This window comes from Phoxinus phoxinus, assembly GCF_949152265.1.
Source record: "Phoxinus phoxinus genome assembly, chromosome: 18".
NCBI lineage: Eukaryota > Metazoa > Chordata > Actinopteri > Cypriniformes > Leuciscidae > Phoxinus > Phoxinus phoxinus.
In genome coordinates, this window is record NC_136893.1 from 24,047,525 (window position 1) to 24,067,423 (window position 19,899).

Here is a 19,899-nt window from a genome sequence, read left to right on the forward strand (position 1 = left end):
CTTGGAGCTGGGCAGAGTCAATGGTAATGATGGAGACTTGGAGCTGGGCAGAGTCAATGGTAATGATGGAGGCTTGGGTCTGGATGACGAAGGAGACTTGGTGCTGGTTTGGCTCAATGGCGACAAAGACGACTTGGGACTGGGCTGAACCAGCAGAGACTGAAACGACTCGGGACTGAACTGTTTTCACTGCGGGCTTGGGCTCCAAGTCAGCGGTGGGCTCTGGCTTTTGATCCGCTGAGGGCATGGCTGAAGACTGACTGGGCTATGGGTCCGGACCGGGGCATTGTCCTCATTGGCAAGGCAGATGGTAAACGCTCACACTGCACCAGCACCCACTCTACATACTCAGCGAAATTCCCTCGAGGACCATCCACGGGCTTCGACCGCTCATTGAGGCTGGTGTTGAAGAATACGCAAAGCATATTTTCCATTATTATTTATAATTTTTAAATGATGTTCACACTTACAATTAAAATGACTATTATATTATTTGGTAATGAATAAAACAAAACCTATAGTGTATGATGTATCTACACACACTGTATCTACAGTGGGCTATTTGACTATTTGTAAATCTGGAATCTGAGGGAGCAAAAAAATCGAAACATTGAGAAAATCTCAAATTTATTTTTGCGATGGTGCTGCATTCACTCACAAAAATAAATGTTTTAGATATTTACGGTGGGAAATGAACAAAATATCTTCATGGAACATGATCTTTAGTTAATATCCTTATGATTTTTGGCATAAAAGATAAAACAATAATTTTTAACCATACAATGTATTGTTGGCCATTGCCACAAATATAGCCATACGACATGTGACTGGTTTTGTGATCCAGGGTCACAATTGTTGTTTATTTAAATTATAAAATTGCAAAATAGATGCGTTTTCACTTCATCAATAGATGCGAATTATATAGGAGTCCAAAAATCTGGATTGGACATTTTTGGACTCCCTATATAATTTACAGTACATAAAATAGTGCAATATACAGTTCATTAAAGACCACCCACACATGAACACAACACATACAGTAAGGAGTTCATTATTTCAAACTAGACTCATAATGCAAAGCGTAGTACCATCCCTAAAGTGTTTTTTTTTTTTTTTGCAATAATGACAAAAATAATGTAAATGATCCTGCCTCCACAGTCCTGGAACGTGTTTAATTGGCTATCATATAGACAAAAGTAAAACAAACAAAAACAACAAAGAACACACTTATATTCATAGAGAAAACATATGAAACCGATTGGTGTTATGTAATTGTGCAACAAGCATATAATTTTATGCAATTGAGTTGTGCAGTTATCTCAGAGTTATAACAATATACTTAAGTTATACATAACTTATACATAAGTTATTTCTCACTATCATCCCTGAGGTGGAGAGAACATACAGTAGTCAGCGAGCATTAGTACCCTGTTTTTAAGGCTTAGTTTGATAAATCACACATGTTGATATGATTGTCAGAAACATGATGAAGGCAACATATCAGTTTGGTATAAAATATACAAATATATAAAATCTAGTTCTTCGAGTCCTTACACCAAATACTGAACAAAATTAGGTCAATTTAAAGTGTGTGTGTGTGTGTGTGTGTGTGTGTGTGTGTGTGTGTGTGTGTGTGTGTGTGTGTGTGTGTGTACTTCCCCCTCACTGGTGCTTGAAGCCATGAAATTTTATATTAGTATTTCAAAATGTATTTCAAGGCTACTACACCTAGGGGGCAGTATATTCCTAACAAACATTCACTTTAAAAAGGCTTGTAAATGTAAATATTTTGACTGTAAAATGTGATTTACTTCCTGGTATCCTCTTTCACCACTCAACCACATAACCAGGCCTTCATATTTCAAACTTCATATTTTGATATTTATTTATATTAATTGAGGAGTTTTTTTTTTTTGTGGCACTTTTATCTTTTAAAATGTTAACATTTTGTAACTTATATGTAAGGCAGAAGATTGACCAGAGGCTAAATTCTTCTTTCGTCTATATTCTTCATTTATTAATTAAACTCCAGTTATACTGACATTATTTGCATGAAAATTATTGTATATCTTGGGAAACCTTGCAAAAGGTTATCAAATGAATCTTTTGAGGGTTTTTTCTTCTTCTTCAGTTATTTTAAGAAAAGTTAGAAAACTAGAAAACTATTTTCATTAAAAATAAATGTAACATATTTAAGTTCTAATTAATTTAAAACAACAACAAAATAGTTTAGAACGGGATAAGGAAAATAAACATAATTCAACATATATATTTTCTGAAAGTTTGAATATCCTGTTCAATTCTGCTTATTACAATATTTTTTACTTGAATACACAATCAAAATTATTTTATGCTGTATAAAGACAATTATTATATTAATTGTTTTTACTAATTGTATTTTATGTTTATATTTTCCAAGTTTCATTTTAATTTCAGTTAAAGTTTTGGTAATTTTTTTGTTTTCATTTCAATTATTTAAATGTAACTTTCTTTTAGAAATACAAGTTACTAAAGAAAAATTAGAAATGCTGGCAACTAGCTGAAATAAAATAAGTTTTTCCAGTTAACAGTTTTTTAAAATGTTTTTAGTTATAATAATATCCCTGATCCTCACAAACAGATTTTAAAGATTCAAATCTACGCCAGCGATGAAAAGGAATAAATTACTTGCGCAGAACAGCTTTAGAAAGCGCTTTTCTCATAATTTTTTTTCAGCTTTAACAGTCCAGACCTGGATCCTGTTTATGATAACCCAGTCCGGTTGGGGTGCTGTGACTCGAATTCGTAAACATGCCACGGTTGCGGGCACACGTTTCTGGACATCGGGTTCATTAAACTGTCCGTTCTGAAGAGAACCCAGTGCGTGAAATCCTGAGCAATCCACCGCCGACTCCGTTTTCACCAGAGTTTTCCCAAGTTCCACATCAGCAGAGAGCAGCTGATCTTTTCCATCCGATCCTGTTCGTATTTGGACACGGGAGATAAGAACCGGTTCATGAAAGACCACTAAAAAGTAGTTTTCTGGGCCAATAGGGGACACGCCCCAGAAATAGTCTAAATTTTGACTGTAAGCCTTTTCGGCAGTATTGGTCTCAAAAGTCTCAATGTTCGTGCGAATGTCTGCTGGAGGGTTATCAGCAACTTCTTCGACGAACTCCTCATCCTTCAGGCGATTGTATGTCCCCCTAAATGACGAGTAAGTGCCCATGTGCTGAAACAGAGATGGGCGGAAACGAATGACTTTATCCTGCATCAACAATCGGTGGAAATGCGACAGCAGGAAGTCGCAGGGCATCTCTTGGTAGAAATTATAAAGGAAACGGGCCAGAATGGGCAGATCTTTGGACTGGTAGAGTTTTCCGATGTAGCCCAACTTGGAGAATTCCAGCGTGACCCACTTCGAGTTGCCCACTGAAAGGATGTGCTCTCGCATACTGGAGAGAAAGTTCTTCGAACATCTCACGTCGTCCTCCAGCATGATGTAGTATTGGGAGAGGTTACAGCTAAAATGGAGCAAAAAGGAGTAGTCCACGTTTTGCTTCGAACGGAAGGACACGCGGTCGGGAGCGTCGTTGAAGTTCCTCTTCAGTCCTGTGAGGGGAGGATAGTTCTCTTCGTTGACGTGGATAACAAGCAGTTGACCCTTCGACAGATGCAGGTGGAATTCATCTGTGATTTTCTGTAAGGTCTCCCGGATCCAGCTCACATCAAAGTCCGCGAGAAGGACGACCACCACCATTTGATCCAGCTCTTCCTCGGAGGACTCGGTGAAGATTGAACGAAGAGTGTCCTGAATATAACTGCCCTTTTTCCTCTTCACAGACGAGAGGCCCACCGTTAGGTACTCTGAAAAAGGATGAAACCACAGGGATGTGACTACAAAGTTGTTTACTGGGATTCATTAAGTTCACAAAGTCTTAAATCTTTCCCCGCCATTGATGGAATTTTCCAGCAATCCATGTTTTCATGGTTATACGGTAGGGGGCGCTATTACACATCTTCTGAAAGAGTACTGAATCTCTGGATCAAAACACATGTGAAGAAGAAACAATCCATAGAAGCATTGCTTATACAACATGTAAACTAACACGATCATCTTGGGCCCTGTTTACAACTGGTGTTAAGATGCGTTTTGGTAGATCGGATCACAAGTAGGGAAACACATTCCCGTTTACACCTGGTGTTTTAATCCCTCTCTTTTGTCCACTACTGTCCTGATTTCTTCGAGGGGAGAGTCTATGGGTGGGGAAATGTATGTTTTGTTCAGATCTTTCAATCTAATGGACAAAATAAGCTTGTGCCGTTTACATTTGAACACGACCGGAGACGACAGAAAAACACACGGAGAACATCAGCTTTAGTTCCTGCTCTGAGCCGCAAGAGCAGCCGAACGCTGTGAGTGAGTGTTAGAAATCAGGATTAGTGAGAGAACATTGTGCCTGATACGTTTTTCCTTTTCAAATCAAACTTGGGTCTTCAGTCGACAGTTTAAAGGGATACTTTACCTCTGGATAGATGAATGTGTGTTTAAAATGGGTCATTTATGTAGTAGAAATGTGGATGAAAGACAACAACTCCCAGAATGCACTTGCTTCGCTGCCCTACGAGGACACTCCCAAGCCACACCTACCGGTAAGAGCGCAGTGCCAGTTAAACAACAAGGCTAGGCTACTAGTGAGTCTCCATGACGAGTCTGCCCGGGATTTCGAGACCGCCCAAAATGTCCGGGATTCGGCTTTTGCGTTCTACAGTCGCCATTCATTATGTTTACTGTGGTGAGCAGGACGAGACTGACGGCCGCGGGAGAACGACGCGAGGCCGGTGGCGTGATTACTGATGAGCGGCACCTGTGAGACGCACACCGGTCTCGTAGGCGATCTCTCGCGGAGGAGCGGGAATTTTCTCAACAATGTTAAAACGCACATTAACCGATCACTTGTTTAGTGTTCATGTAAATACTATGGTCAGATTCACCAATCGGAATGAATTCAGTTAGATTGAAACAAAAGGTGTGCATGTAAACATGAATGGCAACTTCAGAAAGCAAAAGACGAATCCCAGACATTTTGGACGATCTCGACGGCCGGACATGTCCGGGAAAAAGAGGATGTTAACCCCTACTACTCAGCTTTCTCCACAGATCAAGAGCCTGTTAGCTTAGCTTCCAAAAAAAGATGGCTGACACTATTTGTACATTCTGTGAGTGAGATCCTCCCTCTATGGGCGGGTTGAAAACATGCGGATCTAGCGCCTTCTACTGGCTGTAGTCTCTAGCCTCTGGCCAAAAAGCCTCAGATGATGCAAAATGATGATTTTTGCGTCATCGGAGGATTTTTTACAGACAAAAAACCTTTAAATCCCGTCTGGCTAGAGCTCTTCTCATAATGTCACTCATTAGGTCAGTATGTGGAGAGAAGACGGTCTTTTGTGGCTGTTTGAACACATTCGACCACATGAACGTTTACACTACGAAAGCAATCCGGTCCTATGTGTTTTCAATTACCTCTGGAAGTGGTGGAAAGTAGTTGTTTTAGACCCGTAGTTCCTGTATTTAGTGTCGCCCAATTGTGATCCGATCCAGTGAAACGCATCTTAATACCAGGTGTAAACAGGCCCAAACATTAAACAGCATATAAATCAAAACTGCCTAATGTTACTGAATGAAGAGTCGACCCAGGACGAGCTCTAGGACTGTGAAGCTTTGGGGGTGTTGATGGACTCGATCTACTCCATCTGTGTTTTGATCATCGTTCTGAATCTGATCCAGACAATGTGATTTCCTCAGCTTTTTGTTCAAAACAGTGGCGTAGGCAGAAATTTTATTTTAGGTGGGCCAGTGAAAAAGTGAGTGGGCCTATAGTCTTTCCTAGAAATAAAATGACTTAAATGTCTAGGAACAACTCAAGGTATCGCAGACTGGACGCGCACTTTTTCAGTTTATGGCCAGTAATATTGTTATGTTTAAGGATATTATGGAATTAAGATCATGTCTGTACTATGTTATGATTGTACTGTACAATTAAATACAATCGCTGCTGAGTCTGCAGTCTGAACACTTTACCTCAGAGCGTCCATTAACTGAATGAATTGAGAATATCACCTGAAAATCCGATAACATCAGCAGTTTTCATTCTGCTGCTGATTTCTGTAAATTAATGTAAAACTAAATGTCTATTGCAGCACAGGGTGAAGTCAGTATATACATTAACGACGATTTAGGACAAATAAATGTAAATTTAATATAAAAAATATTAAACATAGCTCTGTGGCGCGGCAGGATTTTGAACAAGGTCCTGCAGCCGTTTCTGGGCGCCGCGGACAGACGCCGAATGGCACCGCCGGTGTGTGTACTCTCATAGAGAATAATGTGTTTGAAATTAAAGACGAGGCGCTGGTCTTCTCATCCGGTGTGCGACCCCCTTAAAAAGCCCGCCAGAGCCCGCCGCCCAGAGAGTCTTCCTGTCGGAACCCCTAGCAACCGTAGCAACCAATTACGTTCCGGAGGGAGGCTTTCTACAACTTGCTTCAACAGTTCCATTTTTTCGGGAAAACAAATTAAACACACACACCATGCAGTCAACAATAAATCAGGTATAAATTTATATAGTTTCTTAAATACATTTGAATAAAAAAACTAAACTAAAAATGTGTTTTGATCAAACTTGCCTGGGCGGGTCAGTGAGTAATTTGGGCGGGACAGTGCTGGCCCATTACTGGCTACGTGCCTGGTTCAAAATGTGCTTTTTATGGGTGTTCATAATTTGTTTTTTTTGTTTGTTCTTTTAAGGCAGAGGCTCTGTTCTTTCTTCTGATATACTGACTGTTTGTTCAACAGAATATTTTGCGGGCCAAGTTTTGTGGAAATTATAAAAAATGCTGCCAATTAAAAATAAAATAAAAAAAAAGCTGGCGGGGGAAGGAGTTAGAAGTAAGTTTGAACGGCAGTGTATATGATCTTACTGGTATTTCAAGATAGATTGTCAAGGAAATTTCTTATTTTCAATAGAGTACGCCCTTTTACTGGAAAACAAAATGTTCATGTCTAGCAAAGCTAACACAGGATGCGGTCTTGCAAGAAAGGCAACCCGTGTCCGGAATGGAGCTTGAAAAGTTATTTTAAGAACTGGTGAAACAAACGAAGGCATCCGCCTGACGCACATGTACATTAATCATCCGTTTAAAAGTATTGCAGATGTTTTGTGTGAATGATCCCCTTATTCTACATAAATATGTTGATTATTTTAAGAGCAATTTAGTTAAAGAAATACATGGAATTAAATTATGGACATAAATCATTTCAGTTGCACTTCCTTTAGTGATTTTCAAGCATTATCTTCGAAATCTGTTGTATCTAAACAAAACTTCTACCGGTGAATTCTCTGCTAGTTGTGAATAGATAAACTCACTCTTGGACTGCTGGAGGTCTCCTGCCAGAACTTTAATGGAAACATTGAAATGCAGGTAATGGCTCTGGAGATCTTCAACCCAAGTCTCGCTGTCCCAAATCCAGCTCACTGAACCCTGTAGCAAAAATCATAAAAATTACAGTTCTAGTTCATCATATTACATCAACATCAACTACAAACATGATCCTACAGGAGGTTTAGTGTTAAGCCCCATTCACACTGCCATTGACACGCAGCCGTGACATGATCCCATTCATTTCAATGGAGAGCTGGAGATTTCCAACGACACGATTTCCAGGTGCGATGGCACTTGCCGTTTCTCGTTCATCTCTAATATTAAGCATTTTATGTACTGATTCCTTTTTTAGTCTTTTCCCTCCAAAATGTTTGTTTTTAGCTGCAAGAAAACTGATTCGGTGTCTACAACATGGAATAAGATCCGTGAATGTCATTCATAAACTTTACTAGACAACAGTAGTGTAAACGCCCACTAGCGACCTCGCGGTGACATGCAGCAGCAAAGTCACTGGCAGTGAACACAGCTCTGGTGGGTACACACACTACATGATTTTCAAAGTCGTCGGATTGCTGTTCTTCTCACACTACACAACAGATAGGCAACAGGGGGTCACACATTGTGGTGTCGTGGCGGTTGAACAGAAAAGATGTGTATCCACAAATAAAGTAAAGTATTGTAGTAAGGATACCACACACATTATACAACATTTCAATAGGAAGAATCCATTGGCCCTATTTGTCGTGTACAGTGGAAAGGCGGTTCAAGGGAATATTAAAATGACAACGATGTACTATAAACAGAAACGTTTTTCCATTGCGCTTTTCGCGTACAGAAGACAACATTGTCAAAATGATTCCCGTTCACACAGATCCATGAAAACGACTAAAACCGCTGTATTATTCATGCCAGGCCAGTAGATGGCGATGTGACTTTGTAAAAAAGCAGTTACGCGCCTATGGACTGAACACGTAATACACATGCGTATGACATCACCATTTTCACAAATTCATGTTTTTGTAGTTTACACGATAACGGTATAGTTTTTAAAAAAAACTTGCACTTTGAAAGCAGTTTTCAAAAGTTTGTGTTTTCAATCCCCCAAAACACAGTTGTCATGTAAATGAACGGCTAAAACCGTTTTCCGTTTTTAATTGAAAACAGTCTTGTGTAAACAGACCCAGGTCCAGTGCCCGGTTGCATAAAGCACTTAAGTGTAATTTTCCCTTAAGATCACACTCACAGTACCTTAAACTTTAGGGGGTCGCAGAAAATAACCCTTGCGTTAATTAAGGCTTTTTGTCAGTGAAACATCATAAACCCCTAGAATGTCCCTTAAGTATCTATTTTTTGACTTAAGTAATCTCCTAAAAACAACTATGTGTTGCATAAAGCCCCTTAACTGTCATTTCCCTAACCTAAGGTTTGGAAAACTTCACCTTAAGTGTTAAACGGTGCGAGCAGGTTTAATCCGAGTCTTCTAACAAGACGTGATCTGCCGCTTTATATGATAAACCAATTTTAATTTATGTTTATTCACATACATTGATCAACTTACATAGATAGCATGGTCAGAGGAAGCACACGTGTGTGTACGTCACACACAAGAACAAACCTCATTGGTTCTTGCACATCAAGCTTCTTGAACTTCCGATTCCGAAACAACTTGAATCATATACATTACTTTAATGACTTTCATTGAATAGACAGAAATGAGGAGAGAATGTAAAAAAATAGCATAATTTGTTAAAAGATGAAGTAAAGTTTTATGGGTTTGGAACGACATGAGGGTGAGGAAATTAATATATTTTCTTTCTTTGAGTGTCCATCTCGTCTGGTCCTTCTCTTTTATATTTAGGTTTCTTTTTTGATTTCGTTATCCATGTTATGTTGTTTTCTGTGGAAAACGTACCGCTATCTGCATTAACAAATAACGTGTGCATGGCAACAACAGAAATTTGACATATCCTGAGTCTCTGTCATGAACCACTTAACGGTTTCCTAAGAGAAGTGTTTAAGAAATGATATGCAACATCCTCAAATAAATCATTCCCTCAAGGTAAGAGGATATCACGGTGTATGTGATTTCACATTTTGCGCCGTTTTTGAGCATGCTAAATCTCAGTCACATCTCTGAAAAATCGGCACTTCTCTCATATCGCATCTTTGATCGTAGTGGTCAGGTCACCAACCTTTCCATGCCTAAGATCACATCGCAAGTCCAAATGTAAACCAAGATCTACTGGTGGACAGTAACAAAGTACATTTACTTGAGTACTGTATTTAAGTACACTTTTTGATTATCTGTACTTTACTTGAGTATTATTTTTTCTGGAAACTTTTACTTTAACTTCACTACATTTGAAAGACAAATATCGTACTTTTTACTCCACTACATTTCTGTCAAGGTCTTTGAGTAGAAAGTAGCAACGTCAGGGAAGATTTTTGGTTGCAGGGGTTGCATTTTGGTTGGAAATGAAAGTCTGGTTGACGTCAGAACTCGATTGATGTAGGTTTCTGACGTCAACCGATTTTCAACCACAATACAACGTCTGTCCAACGTTGGAGACTAACGTCAATCTGGCATTGGATTCTGACATCAACATGATTTTAATTTTCAACGTTGGGTTTGGTCTTCTAAATGCGAATTTTGTCATTGTTTTGGAGCACACTAGCTTATAGATAACAGTAAGTCTAACATATTCATACTAAAAGACTGGGGATAGCCATTTGGGTGTCCGAAACCATTGTGGACGTTATTGAGTACACTTATTCAATCCCACGACTGGAACTATGTTCTAGAAATAAATGTGATATTGATATGAGGGTAGGCAGGCAGAGATTCAGAGGCATAATGTAGCCTACTGTAAATTGGCTATTACATGCAACAATGCAACAATAATAAAACAATGCATTGACATTTACTTTTATACTTAAGTACTTTTAAAAATGAGTACTTCTGTACTTTTACTTAAGTAAAAATCGGTCTTTACAACTTTTACTTGTAACGGAGTAATATTTGACCAGTAGTATCTGTACTTTTACTCAAGTAAGGAAGTTGTGTACTTTGTCCACCTCAAAATATGAAAAAAACAAGGCCACAATGTAGTTCTTTGTTGCCTGTTAGTCACTAGCAAAATATTATTTAACTATACAAATACAGTAGTATATAACTATACAAACTGTCAACTATAATTCAACATTTTCACAGGCTTACTCATATATAAACACAATAATCAGTCAATTACAGGCCTAAGCCAATAATGTACTGTTTCACTTTCCCTTTTAAAACACATTTCAAACACTTCAAAATGGAAATACTCAGGTAAGTGCAACTAGCATACAAAATATTATGACAACAGTCATCCTTCAATTCTTCAAAAATATTTTCACAAATTACAGACCTACTACTATTCATTACCTCAATAATCAATCAATTACAGGTCTAAAACAATCATGTACAGCACTGATTCTCTTTCCCTTTGTCAACAACATAAAACACAGATCTCCTTTTAACAATATAGCCAACATATTTCAAACTAGCAATACTCCCTCAGTCAGATGAGATTTTCTCCCCACACATATATTCAATGTGATGGCTGTGATTGCACACTATCAGCAAGTGCTCTGTAGTCTGGCTCATAGTTTGACACAGCAAGTCTTACGCAGTCTGTGAGATGTCTATTAGTTAGACAATATCTGTTCTTTGACTTGATTATTTTCATTTGTGAAAAGGGCATCTCACAGAGATATGTTGATTCGAAGTAGGCCTTCACCTTAAGTGCACAGGATGAGAGAAGGGGAAACTTTTCAGTGTTTACAAGACCCCAAAAATCGTTGTCTCTTGACCTTGCTTTCAACTCGATGTCGTTTTGCAGTTCAATTATCTCCATGTCAACTCCAATTGGTAAAGCAAATACTTGCTGGAATTTGGTGGATACCTCCTCAATCTCAATGGGGAGGAACGGGTTTGAGATAAATACAACAACCTCCTGTATGTCATTTAACTCCTGAAAACGCCTGTTAAATTCGGATGCCAGTTTCTCCAGTTGGGAACAGAATTCTTGCGGGAGAAAAGCATCTTTGTTTCTCATGTGTTGCAACATTTTTTCGAGGTTTGGGAAGTGCACTAGGCTTCCATTCTTCAGCTGAGAAGCCCACACTCCCACCTTGGCCTTAAAGGCATTGACAGCGCTGATCATGTGGGTCACATCTTTGTCTTTTCCCTGAAGCTCATAGTTCAGCTCGTTCAATTTTGCTGTTACGTCCGTGCAAATACCATTAGCTGTGCAGTGTTCAAATTGCAGAGAATAACACTCACAAAGCGATAAATCCTTGAGAACTTGTTGATTCACGTCCTCCGATAACAACTCTACCCTTCTTGCCTCAATGGCTGGGCCAAGTGGCACACTTCCGATAGCATTTGTTATGTCCTCTTTGTTTTTTTAATCTTTAAATAAGGTATCTGCGGCAACGACCATTGCCTCCTTGAAATGCGTTAGCTCTCCATCGTGAACGGTTTCTTACAATTAGCCAACAGGTGGCTGACACGGAAGGATGCCTCTGTTGCAGCCTTACTTTTAGCTGTCGGTTTGGTAAAAAGTGACTGCTGTGCTTTCAAAACAGACTTCAGCTCGTCAACTTTCTTTGAACGAAGAGTGCTCTTTAGCGGGTATGTATCTTGGAAATTGGGGTGGATGGTGTTGTGGTGCCTCTCCACGTTACCCCTTTTTGCTAGCGCAACAGCCTGGTGACAAATCAGGCAAATATTTTTGTCCTTAACTATGGTGAATAGAAAATCGTGTTCCCATTCTACATGAAAATGATAAGTTTTTTTCTTTTTCCGTTGTGCCTTAGCCACCGTTTCGTTTGCTTGCCTATCGTTAGCTTGAAGAGCTTGATGTGAGCGTATGTTAAGTGGCTGAGCTGGTTAAAACGCAAAGCCTTGTTTATACTCGACGCATCCGCATGAGCGCGAAGGTGAGCGCGGCAAAAATGGCGTCATTGTAACAGCGTGCGCGCCTCCGCATCCGAAGATGCACGACTTTGAGCCGAATCTGCCCTAACAGACGGATACATCATCACACCGGCACCCAGTTGCGCGTCTAAATCAGTCGTATGGTCTGGTTTTCCGTCTTGTATAAACAGTTGCGTCAAGTATAAATGCCTCGTCCATTTGGGGAGGTGCGCGCGCAGTCAGCGGAGGCTCGCGCTGCGGTGCCAGGCGAAAGTATAAACAAGGCTTTGTCAGTGGTTGTTTTACAGACATTATAAATGTAAACTATAGGGCAGGCTATTTGATTGGACAAATGTACTACACACAATAGGCTCACACATGGTGCATTTTAAATGAATAAATAATAATAAAAAAAAATATTGGGTTTTTTTCTCTGATTTTGAAAACTCGTCGCGATCGACTTAAGATCGACGTGTCGACCGCGATTGACGGGTTGGTGACTCATGCACACGATAGTCACTCACATGAATGAGCACCTGCCCTTAAACGTTCAGCATATCACAACCATAGATTGTAAAAAAAATATGGACGTAGTGTCCATGACGTCACTCGTAGTTTTCGGAAGAGCCCTTTTTGAAGCCCAAAGTGGGCGGAGCCGGCCGTCGCCATCTTGGCAGCGCGTCACTCCCGGATAACCGGAAACGGGCGAAGAGGCGGATTAGCTGAGGTGACGTACGGCTAACAGACAGCAGAGAAACGGCTAGTAGTGACAGCAGCGGCAATCCACCTGTCACTCAAGTGGCCACGCCCTTAATTATGCAGAACTTTAAGGCTTAATATAATTTAAACGGATGAGTTATACAAATGTTCACCCTCCTCACAGTTTACATGAAGGGCAAAATTAACTGTATAGACCAAAACCACTTTTTGTACCAGGCTGTAAACATATATTTTTCTGCTGTAAAGTTGGGCATATTAACATGGGGGGTTTATGTGATTGACTCTCTTTCGGAGCCTGTCTCTAGTGGTCAGTCGATGAATTGCAGTTTAAGTCACTTCCGCGTTGGATTCAAGAGAGAGACCGGAAAGTTGCCGCTTGATCACAACGCTTTCAAACATAATGTATATCAACTAGGAAACATTTTGTTGTGAGTGATGAAGAAAAACAGTAGGCTATGCCTCAAATGAACAGGAAACAAGCCTGGACAACATTGCAATGAAACTGAACTGCTAGTACAACTCGTGGTGTGCTACAGGACTATCCGAGTTGATTGACATAATAACCGAATAAAATTCATACACCACACAGTGCATAAGTGCATAATGTACAATGCGTAATTTTGGGACACAAGACGTACAACAGAATCAAACATTTTTAAGTAAAGATTCAGTGGATTTCTTGAAGAGATACTCCACCCTTTTGGCGTTTCAAACATGTTTGACATTTTTTTAATGATAATGCTATTAGCACAAGCTTACCTTGACGGATCCTGATTCTGGTCTCTGCATGTAGATGTAGACGCTGGTCAAAATTAAAAGACCAACTCCGACCAGGCCGGATTTTTTCAGATAGCATCTCATCACCGACCTTCTTCTGTTAAAGACACATATGCACTTAAATACTGTACCAACAACAATAAACACATCATAAGCCTTATACTTGTGTCACTTGTCGCTCCAAATGCGGTTTTTCCAACATGTTTGATTGTCTTTAATCAGCTGCGTTGTTCAATTATTCACATGACCCAGTTTGAATAATTAATGTCCGATTATGAACCATTCAGCTGACACATTCAACACTGTCATTTAGAAGAGCAAAATAGTGCTTCTCAAACTAGTAAGTTGTCAAACAGAGGGCAGGGGTAAGCTGCAAGAAGAGGGTAAGATACATATATATTAGTGAACATGAAAATAATATGTATTACACTGCCCTGCATCATATTTTCTCAATAAAATGCAACATTTTCTTACTAAATTTGGGGTGCTGATTCCAAAAATAGTCACATATAGTCACATATATACAAAATATGTTGAGCATTTCATGGTATTTTTGCTTTTGACAACCATTTGTAAGGTGAACAGTATTATCCCTTAATCACCAGAAAAACTGGCACAAAGACACGATTCCTATCTTCCTCTGAGCCAGGTTACAATTATTGTCAGCCGATTTTCATATGTTTGACTATTTTAAGCCTAATTATGATTTCAAGGATAGACTTATGGCCAGTGACAGAAGAAAATGCAAAATGTTCAGCAAATGTGTTTGCTGAAGTTACATAATCAATTACTTTTTACAAGTAACTCTAAAGTAATGCTTTATTTTAACATTTACAACTAAATATGTAAGTTGTAAATGTTAAAATGTGTAAATGAGTTACTTTTTCAAAGAAGTAACGCACGCAAGTTACTTTGTTTTCCCATTTATTGACATTTATTAGGCAAGCCCAACCCAGGTGACAAAAACGTAAACGCAAGGTAGCGCATATTTTGCATAAAAAGTAAATAAGTTACACAATATTCTAATACATCACTTTTGAAAGTAACGTAACCCCAACACTGGTTTGCTGCTACATCTTGTTTTACTTCATCCAAACAGCATCAGGAAATTACAGATTGTGAATTTTGTTTTTATAAACTATGTTTATGTAAAGTTATTCGACATTAAATGGTTAAATTTTATTAAATTACATTTAAAAAGTAAAATTATCCATTTTTAATACTTCTTTTTGTCATTTTGTTTAAGTGCATTAAAGCGGATTCATTCATATAATTTGAAAAATCATTAATATTTTGTGAAGAAAAAAACTACTTGATGGAAACGTTTTTATTTATATTTTTAACTTAGCATAATCAAATTAGCTAATATTAGCCTTTTTCTTTTTTTTTTGACAAATTAGCAGAAATGTTTTTCAAAATTCATGGTTAATTAATATCACTTTTCAGCAAAAAGTGTTTGGAGTCAATAATTTCTGATTTAATCTATTTATTTAATCAAATGTATTCTGTAGAATCCAGAATTCTGTGGTTTCCATGGATTCCCCCAGTTCAATAATGAACTGTGCTGAGGAACATAACACATATTTTTATTCAAAACTTAGTGACAGAATAGTTTACTAATCTTACATCCAATGTTTCTCCTACTTAAGCCAGAAACCTGCTAACTTCCACATGACACAACAATTACGTGTTTACATAACGTGTGTTAAAAAACATACCTGCAGGCATTACTGTGTAGGCTACTGTACCTACTACAGGCATTACTGTAGGCTACTGTAACGCACAAAGTCTGCTTAGAGTAGAAATATCAGTAAAAAGTACTACGTCGTAGACGAATTTGCTGCTAGAAAAAAAAAAGTTAATAAACGCATTTTATCAAAAATATAGGCTGCACATTTCCAGAATGTTGGGAATGTTGCCGTTGGAAAGTGGGCGTCTACAAACTGACAGTAGGCTATAGCATATGTTTATGTAGCCATACCCTATTTCAGACAGGCTGCAATAATAACTTCCTTATTTTCATCATTATACTTTGTAAGTCTGAAAGGTAATTTAATGAAGGTTGAACCAACTGTCACTTATCTTATTTAATGACTCACAGTTTACAAAATGACTTATAGTTTGTAAACCTTAATTTACAATAACGGTTTTAAAAGTAGAAATAACAATCCTAAAAGTGAACTGTGCTGTAGCCTAAAGGAATCCTTAAATGTTTAGCAGAAAAAAGGATTTGCCATTAGCTATGTGTTTTAACTGCGTGTTCAGCCTACTGATACATTTTGAAACATGCCTTTCTTTAAACCACGACTTATTGTTTTCTCATGAGCAAAGGTGAACTTTCGCCTCTACACTTTTACTATTATTGCCTTGGCACTGAATGAAAGCACGCCTGCTTACCGAAACATAGTTTGTTGTTAATGTATACAGCTCAAATAAAAATGAAGAGTAGGCTATACACCAGGCGAACAGGTTTTAGTTTAATAGATATCATCTCGCACGTGTGTTGACCTATGCTCACTGACATTGGCATTGCGCTGCTTAAAAATGAATTTTATGCAAACAAGGGTAGGGTTGTTGTTTTGTTTACAAGCCGGTTTTACAGGGTGTAGTAAGAGAAGTCAAACCAGACAATAATTGGGAAATGTAGCCTACACATTAAAATCAAACCTTTTTGTAGCCTACTGCGTACATTGATAGGCTACATTTTATAGTTGCATATTATTATTATTATTATTATTATAGCAGTAGTCTATAAACAATCTGTCATTTCATATGGTTGATTTTATCTTGTTCTTCTTATCTACAAAGAAAACGGAGATTTCGGAAAATTCGGAGCAGCCTACTAGACTACAATACGATGTTATAGGCATATAAAATGTAAAAAAAAAAAATTAAAAAGCAGTAGCCTAATGAAACATTTTCTATTCGAACGTTCTCAACGCATCCACGATACCCCAAAAATCAATTGAAAAGTCCGAAAACGCCTGTATTTACCAAATATTGTCCAAGTTAATCAGTGTACATTATGCTTTGACAAAAAGTTAAAACGTAATGCACTTACCTTTATCGCCTATGCAGCAGTAAAAGTAAAACATTTAAAGTTATATTTTATAACGTTAGAGAAAACATGTCTCTGTCCACGAGTTAGATCACTTCCTAGTGTTTTTAAGACACTCTTCGTATTTAATATGGTATTTCTTTCCTTCGGTGAAGTGTGTTATGCGTTTATCCAACTGATGGTCCTGCCCAAGCGCTGCTATCATGAGGAGTGATGCGCGTTTAAATGTTAACCCGGTTATCGCTATGAAGCCATTTCCTTATCGATTGGTAGCTAGTGATTACCATCAGGGAAATGAATGGTGTCATGACTCATGAGTCAATCAAACGAGTTTCAAACGGGCATTGATCTCTTGATATGTAGATTTCCTTTAATCATAATTACATCCGCGCTGGCTTTCTGAATTTAGGTAGCCTACTTTAATGAATGAATGAATAAATAAATACATAAATAGCTGATACGTTTTATTTGTTACATTGGGTTACAACACATTTGTGTTGAAAGACTGACACGCATTTCAGTTTCAGTTCTGCTAAATTAACCACAATAAGAAAAAGAAAGTCGTCCATTAAAAAAAAAAAATTCTGCATGTTTACTTTTGCTTTAGCTTATATTTGCATGTACAATGTATGCAAGTAGTGTTTATTACACTTTATATGATAATTAGATGTCTGTTTCTAGTTTCTATGTTTCATGTTTAATTCATACCACAACATTATAGCTTAGGCTAGGCTGTATTTATGGAAATCTTAAAATATGTATTTTCTTCAGAAGGCAAATAAAATTGTATCTTCATTTTAAATGGACGGCAATATATTTAATCATGTCTGACATATTTATATATTTATTATTTTATTTTAAGTTTTATTGTATAAAACTACACCATATTTGTACAACTGAACTGCATTTCAATACAAAGGGATGGAAACTGATCGGAAAAACATTAGGTTTAAAAGATCCTGTGGCTCCCTATAGTTTTCACCTTCTTCTTGCACCTCTCCTGATACAGGTCTGCTATAGGTGCAAGCTCACAGCCGCATATTTTCTGAGCAGTTTTTACCACTCTTTGTATTGCTCTGCGGCTGTTTGTAGTGCAGTTGCCATACCAGGAGGTGATGGCCCCCGTGAGGACACTCTCAATTCACCTTTGGCTAAGCCCCGCCCCCTTTAGTTACTGTTGCTACCTCCGACAACTTCATCTGGGCTCTGGTTTGGTATCAACATGGCTTATGCTGTGACGGCTCTTCCTGCTGAAATTTTATCAAACTTTTATAAAGCAGCAAATAAACTGTCCGATAGAAGTAGGCAAAAGGGGCTGCAGTGTGCGTTCGAAGGCTATATTCAAGACATACGGGTGAAACGCAAGCAACAACAAGGCATCCAAATAGATGCAAAAGCATAACGGTCACAGTTAAAAAAATGAACCACCGCATATCCTAATCGAGACGGAGGCTGGGACTAACAATATCAGGAGCAACACTGTTCATGCAAAGCTGGGTAGGTCTCTATTCACTTCTATAATCATTATTACAAAGCAAACGGACTACGCGAGTATAAAGTTGTATTTATTAGCAGCGTGTGCTAGCGTATCAACAATTAGGGTAGAGAACAGAAATCATAACCTAAACAGCATAAAACTGTCTAACTAGTATAACTTCACAGTAAGGTGAAAAATAGAAAAATTAGAGCACACAAAAGTGAGCTTGTTGATCCTTGAGGGGTTTCGCTGACTGAGGACGTCCACACAGTTTAATCCAAAAACGACACTTGTCAGTATTTTATTTCGATTTTGGGGAGGGAAAAAACGGACACCCCCCTCCAACCTCTCTGGGAAACGCGTATCTGTGTTACAAATGCCCCAGGCACAACGTTTAACCATATTTTTGATAAAACCACGACGGTAATAGCCTGCCGAGACCTCTTTTTCTCTTCCTGAAGTCCACCACCAGCTCTTTCGTTTTTGCCACATTTAGTGACAAATTGTTATCCTGACACCATTGTACCAGATTCTCCACTTCCTCCCTGTACAACCACTCGTTCACCTCTAATCAGGCCCACCACTGTGGTGTCAACAGCAAACTTGATAATGAGGTTTGACGAGTGTAATGGTGTGCAGTCATATGTGTACAGTGAGTAAAGAAGAGGACTAAGCACACAGCCTTGGGGCGCTCCGGTACTCACGGTTAGAGGAGCAGAGGTGATGGACCCCATCCTAACCACTTGACGGCTGTTACTTAGGAAGTCCAGGATGAGATTGCAGAGGTCAGGTGGAAAACCAAGGCTGCTGAGTTTTTTGACCAGTCTAGAAGGAATTATTGTATTGAATGCCGAGCGATAAACAATGAAAAGTATTCTGACATAAGAGTTTTCATTTTCCAGGTGCGTGAGTGTGTTATGGAGTACTGTGGATATAGCATCCTCTGTGGATCTATTTTCTCGATAGGCAAACTGATGGTGATCCAGAGCTTTTGGGACAAGAGTGCTGATGTAATCTCTTATAAGCCGTTCAAAGCATTTGCTCACTATCGGAGTGAGGGCATCAGGCCGCCAATCATTTAGTCACATGATTTTGCTCTTCTCGGGAATTGGCACTATTTCAGAGGATTTAAAGCAAGAGGGAAATACATAGAGAGACAGACAACGGTTGAAAATGTCCACAAACACGCCTGCAGGTTGTGATGCGCAAGTTCTAATCACCCGGCGAGGAATCCCATCCGGCCCAGCAGCTTTTCGGATGTTCACTCGCTCAAACACACGTCGCACATCACCCTCTGTGATGTGGAATGTCCTTGGTGTGTTATTGGGAGTGTTTGCACTGCTGGCGGGACTACTCTGGGGGGGGTCATGTTGGTGGTTTCAAACCGGCATAAAAAAGATTCAGCTCGTAATGGCAGTGTAGGCAAGACATTAGTTGTACAACTAGGTCTTGCCTTGAATACCCTGCGTACCAATACCATATAATTTT

The 19,899-nt window shown here is 38.8% G+C and overlaps 1 protein-coding gene across 1 annotated transcript; it reads right to left on the bottom strand.

Moving 5' to 3' along the window:
- Window positions 1–826: 826 nt before the first annotated feature.
- On the bottom strand, window positions 827–17,230 carry LOC306985348 (alpha-1,3-mannosyl-glycoprotein 4-beta-N-acetylglucosaminyltransferase C). The gene is made up of 4 exons (XM_079587500.1): window positions 16,938–17,230; window positions 13,859–13,973; window positions 7,407–7,521; window positions 827–3,846 (listed from the first exon to the last, which is right to left on the bottom strand). The coding sequence occupies exons 2-4, from the start codon at window positions 13,958–13,960 to the stop codon at window positions 2,699–2,701; spliced, it is 1,365 nt and encodes a 454-aa protein (XP_079443626.1). The 5' UTR covers window positions 13,961–13,973; window positions 16,938–17,230; the 3' UTR covers window positions 827–2,698.
- Between the last annotated feature and the right edge of the window lie 2,669 nt (window positions 17,231–19,899).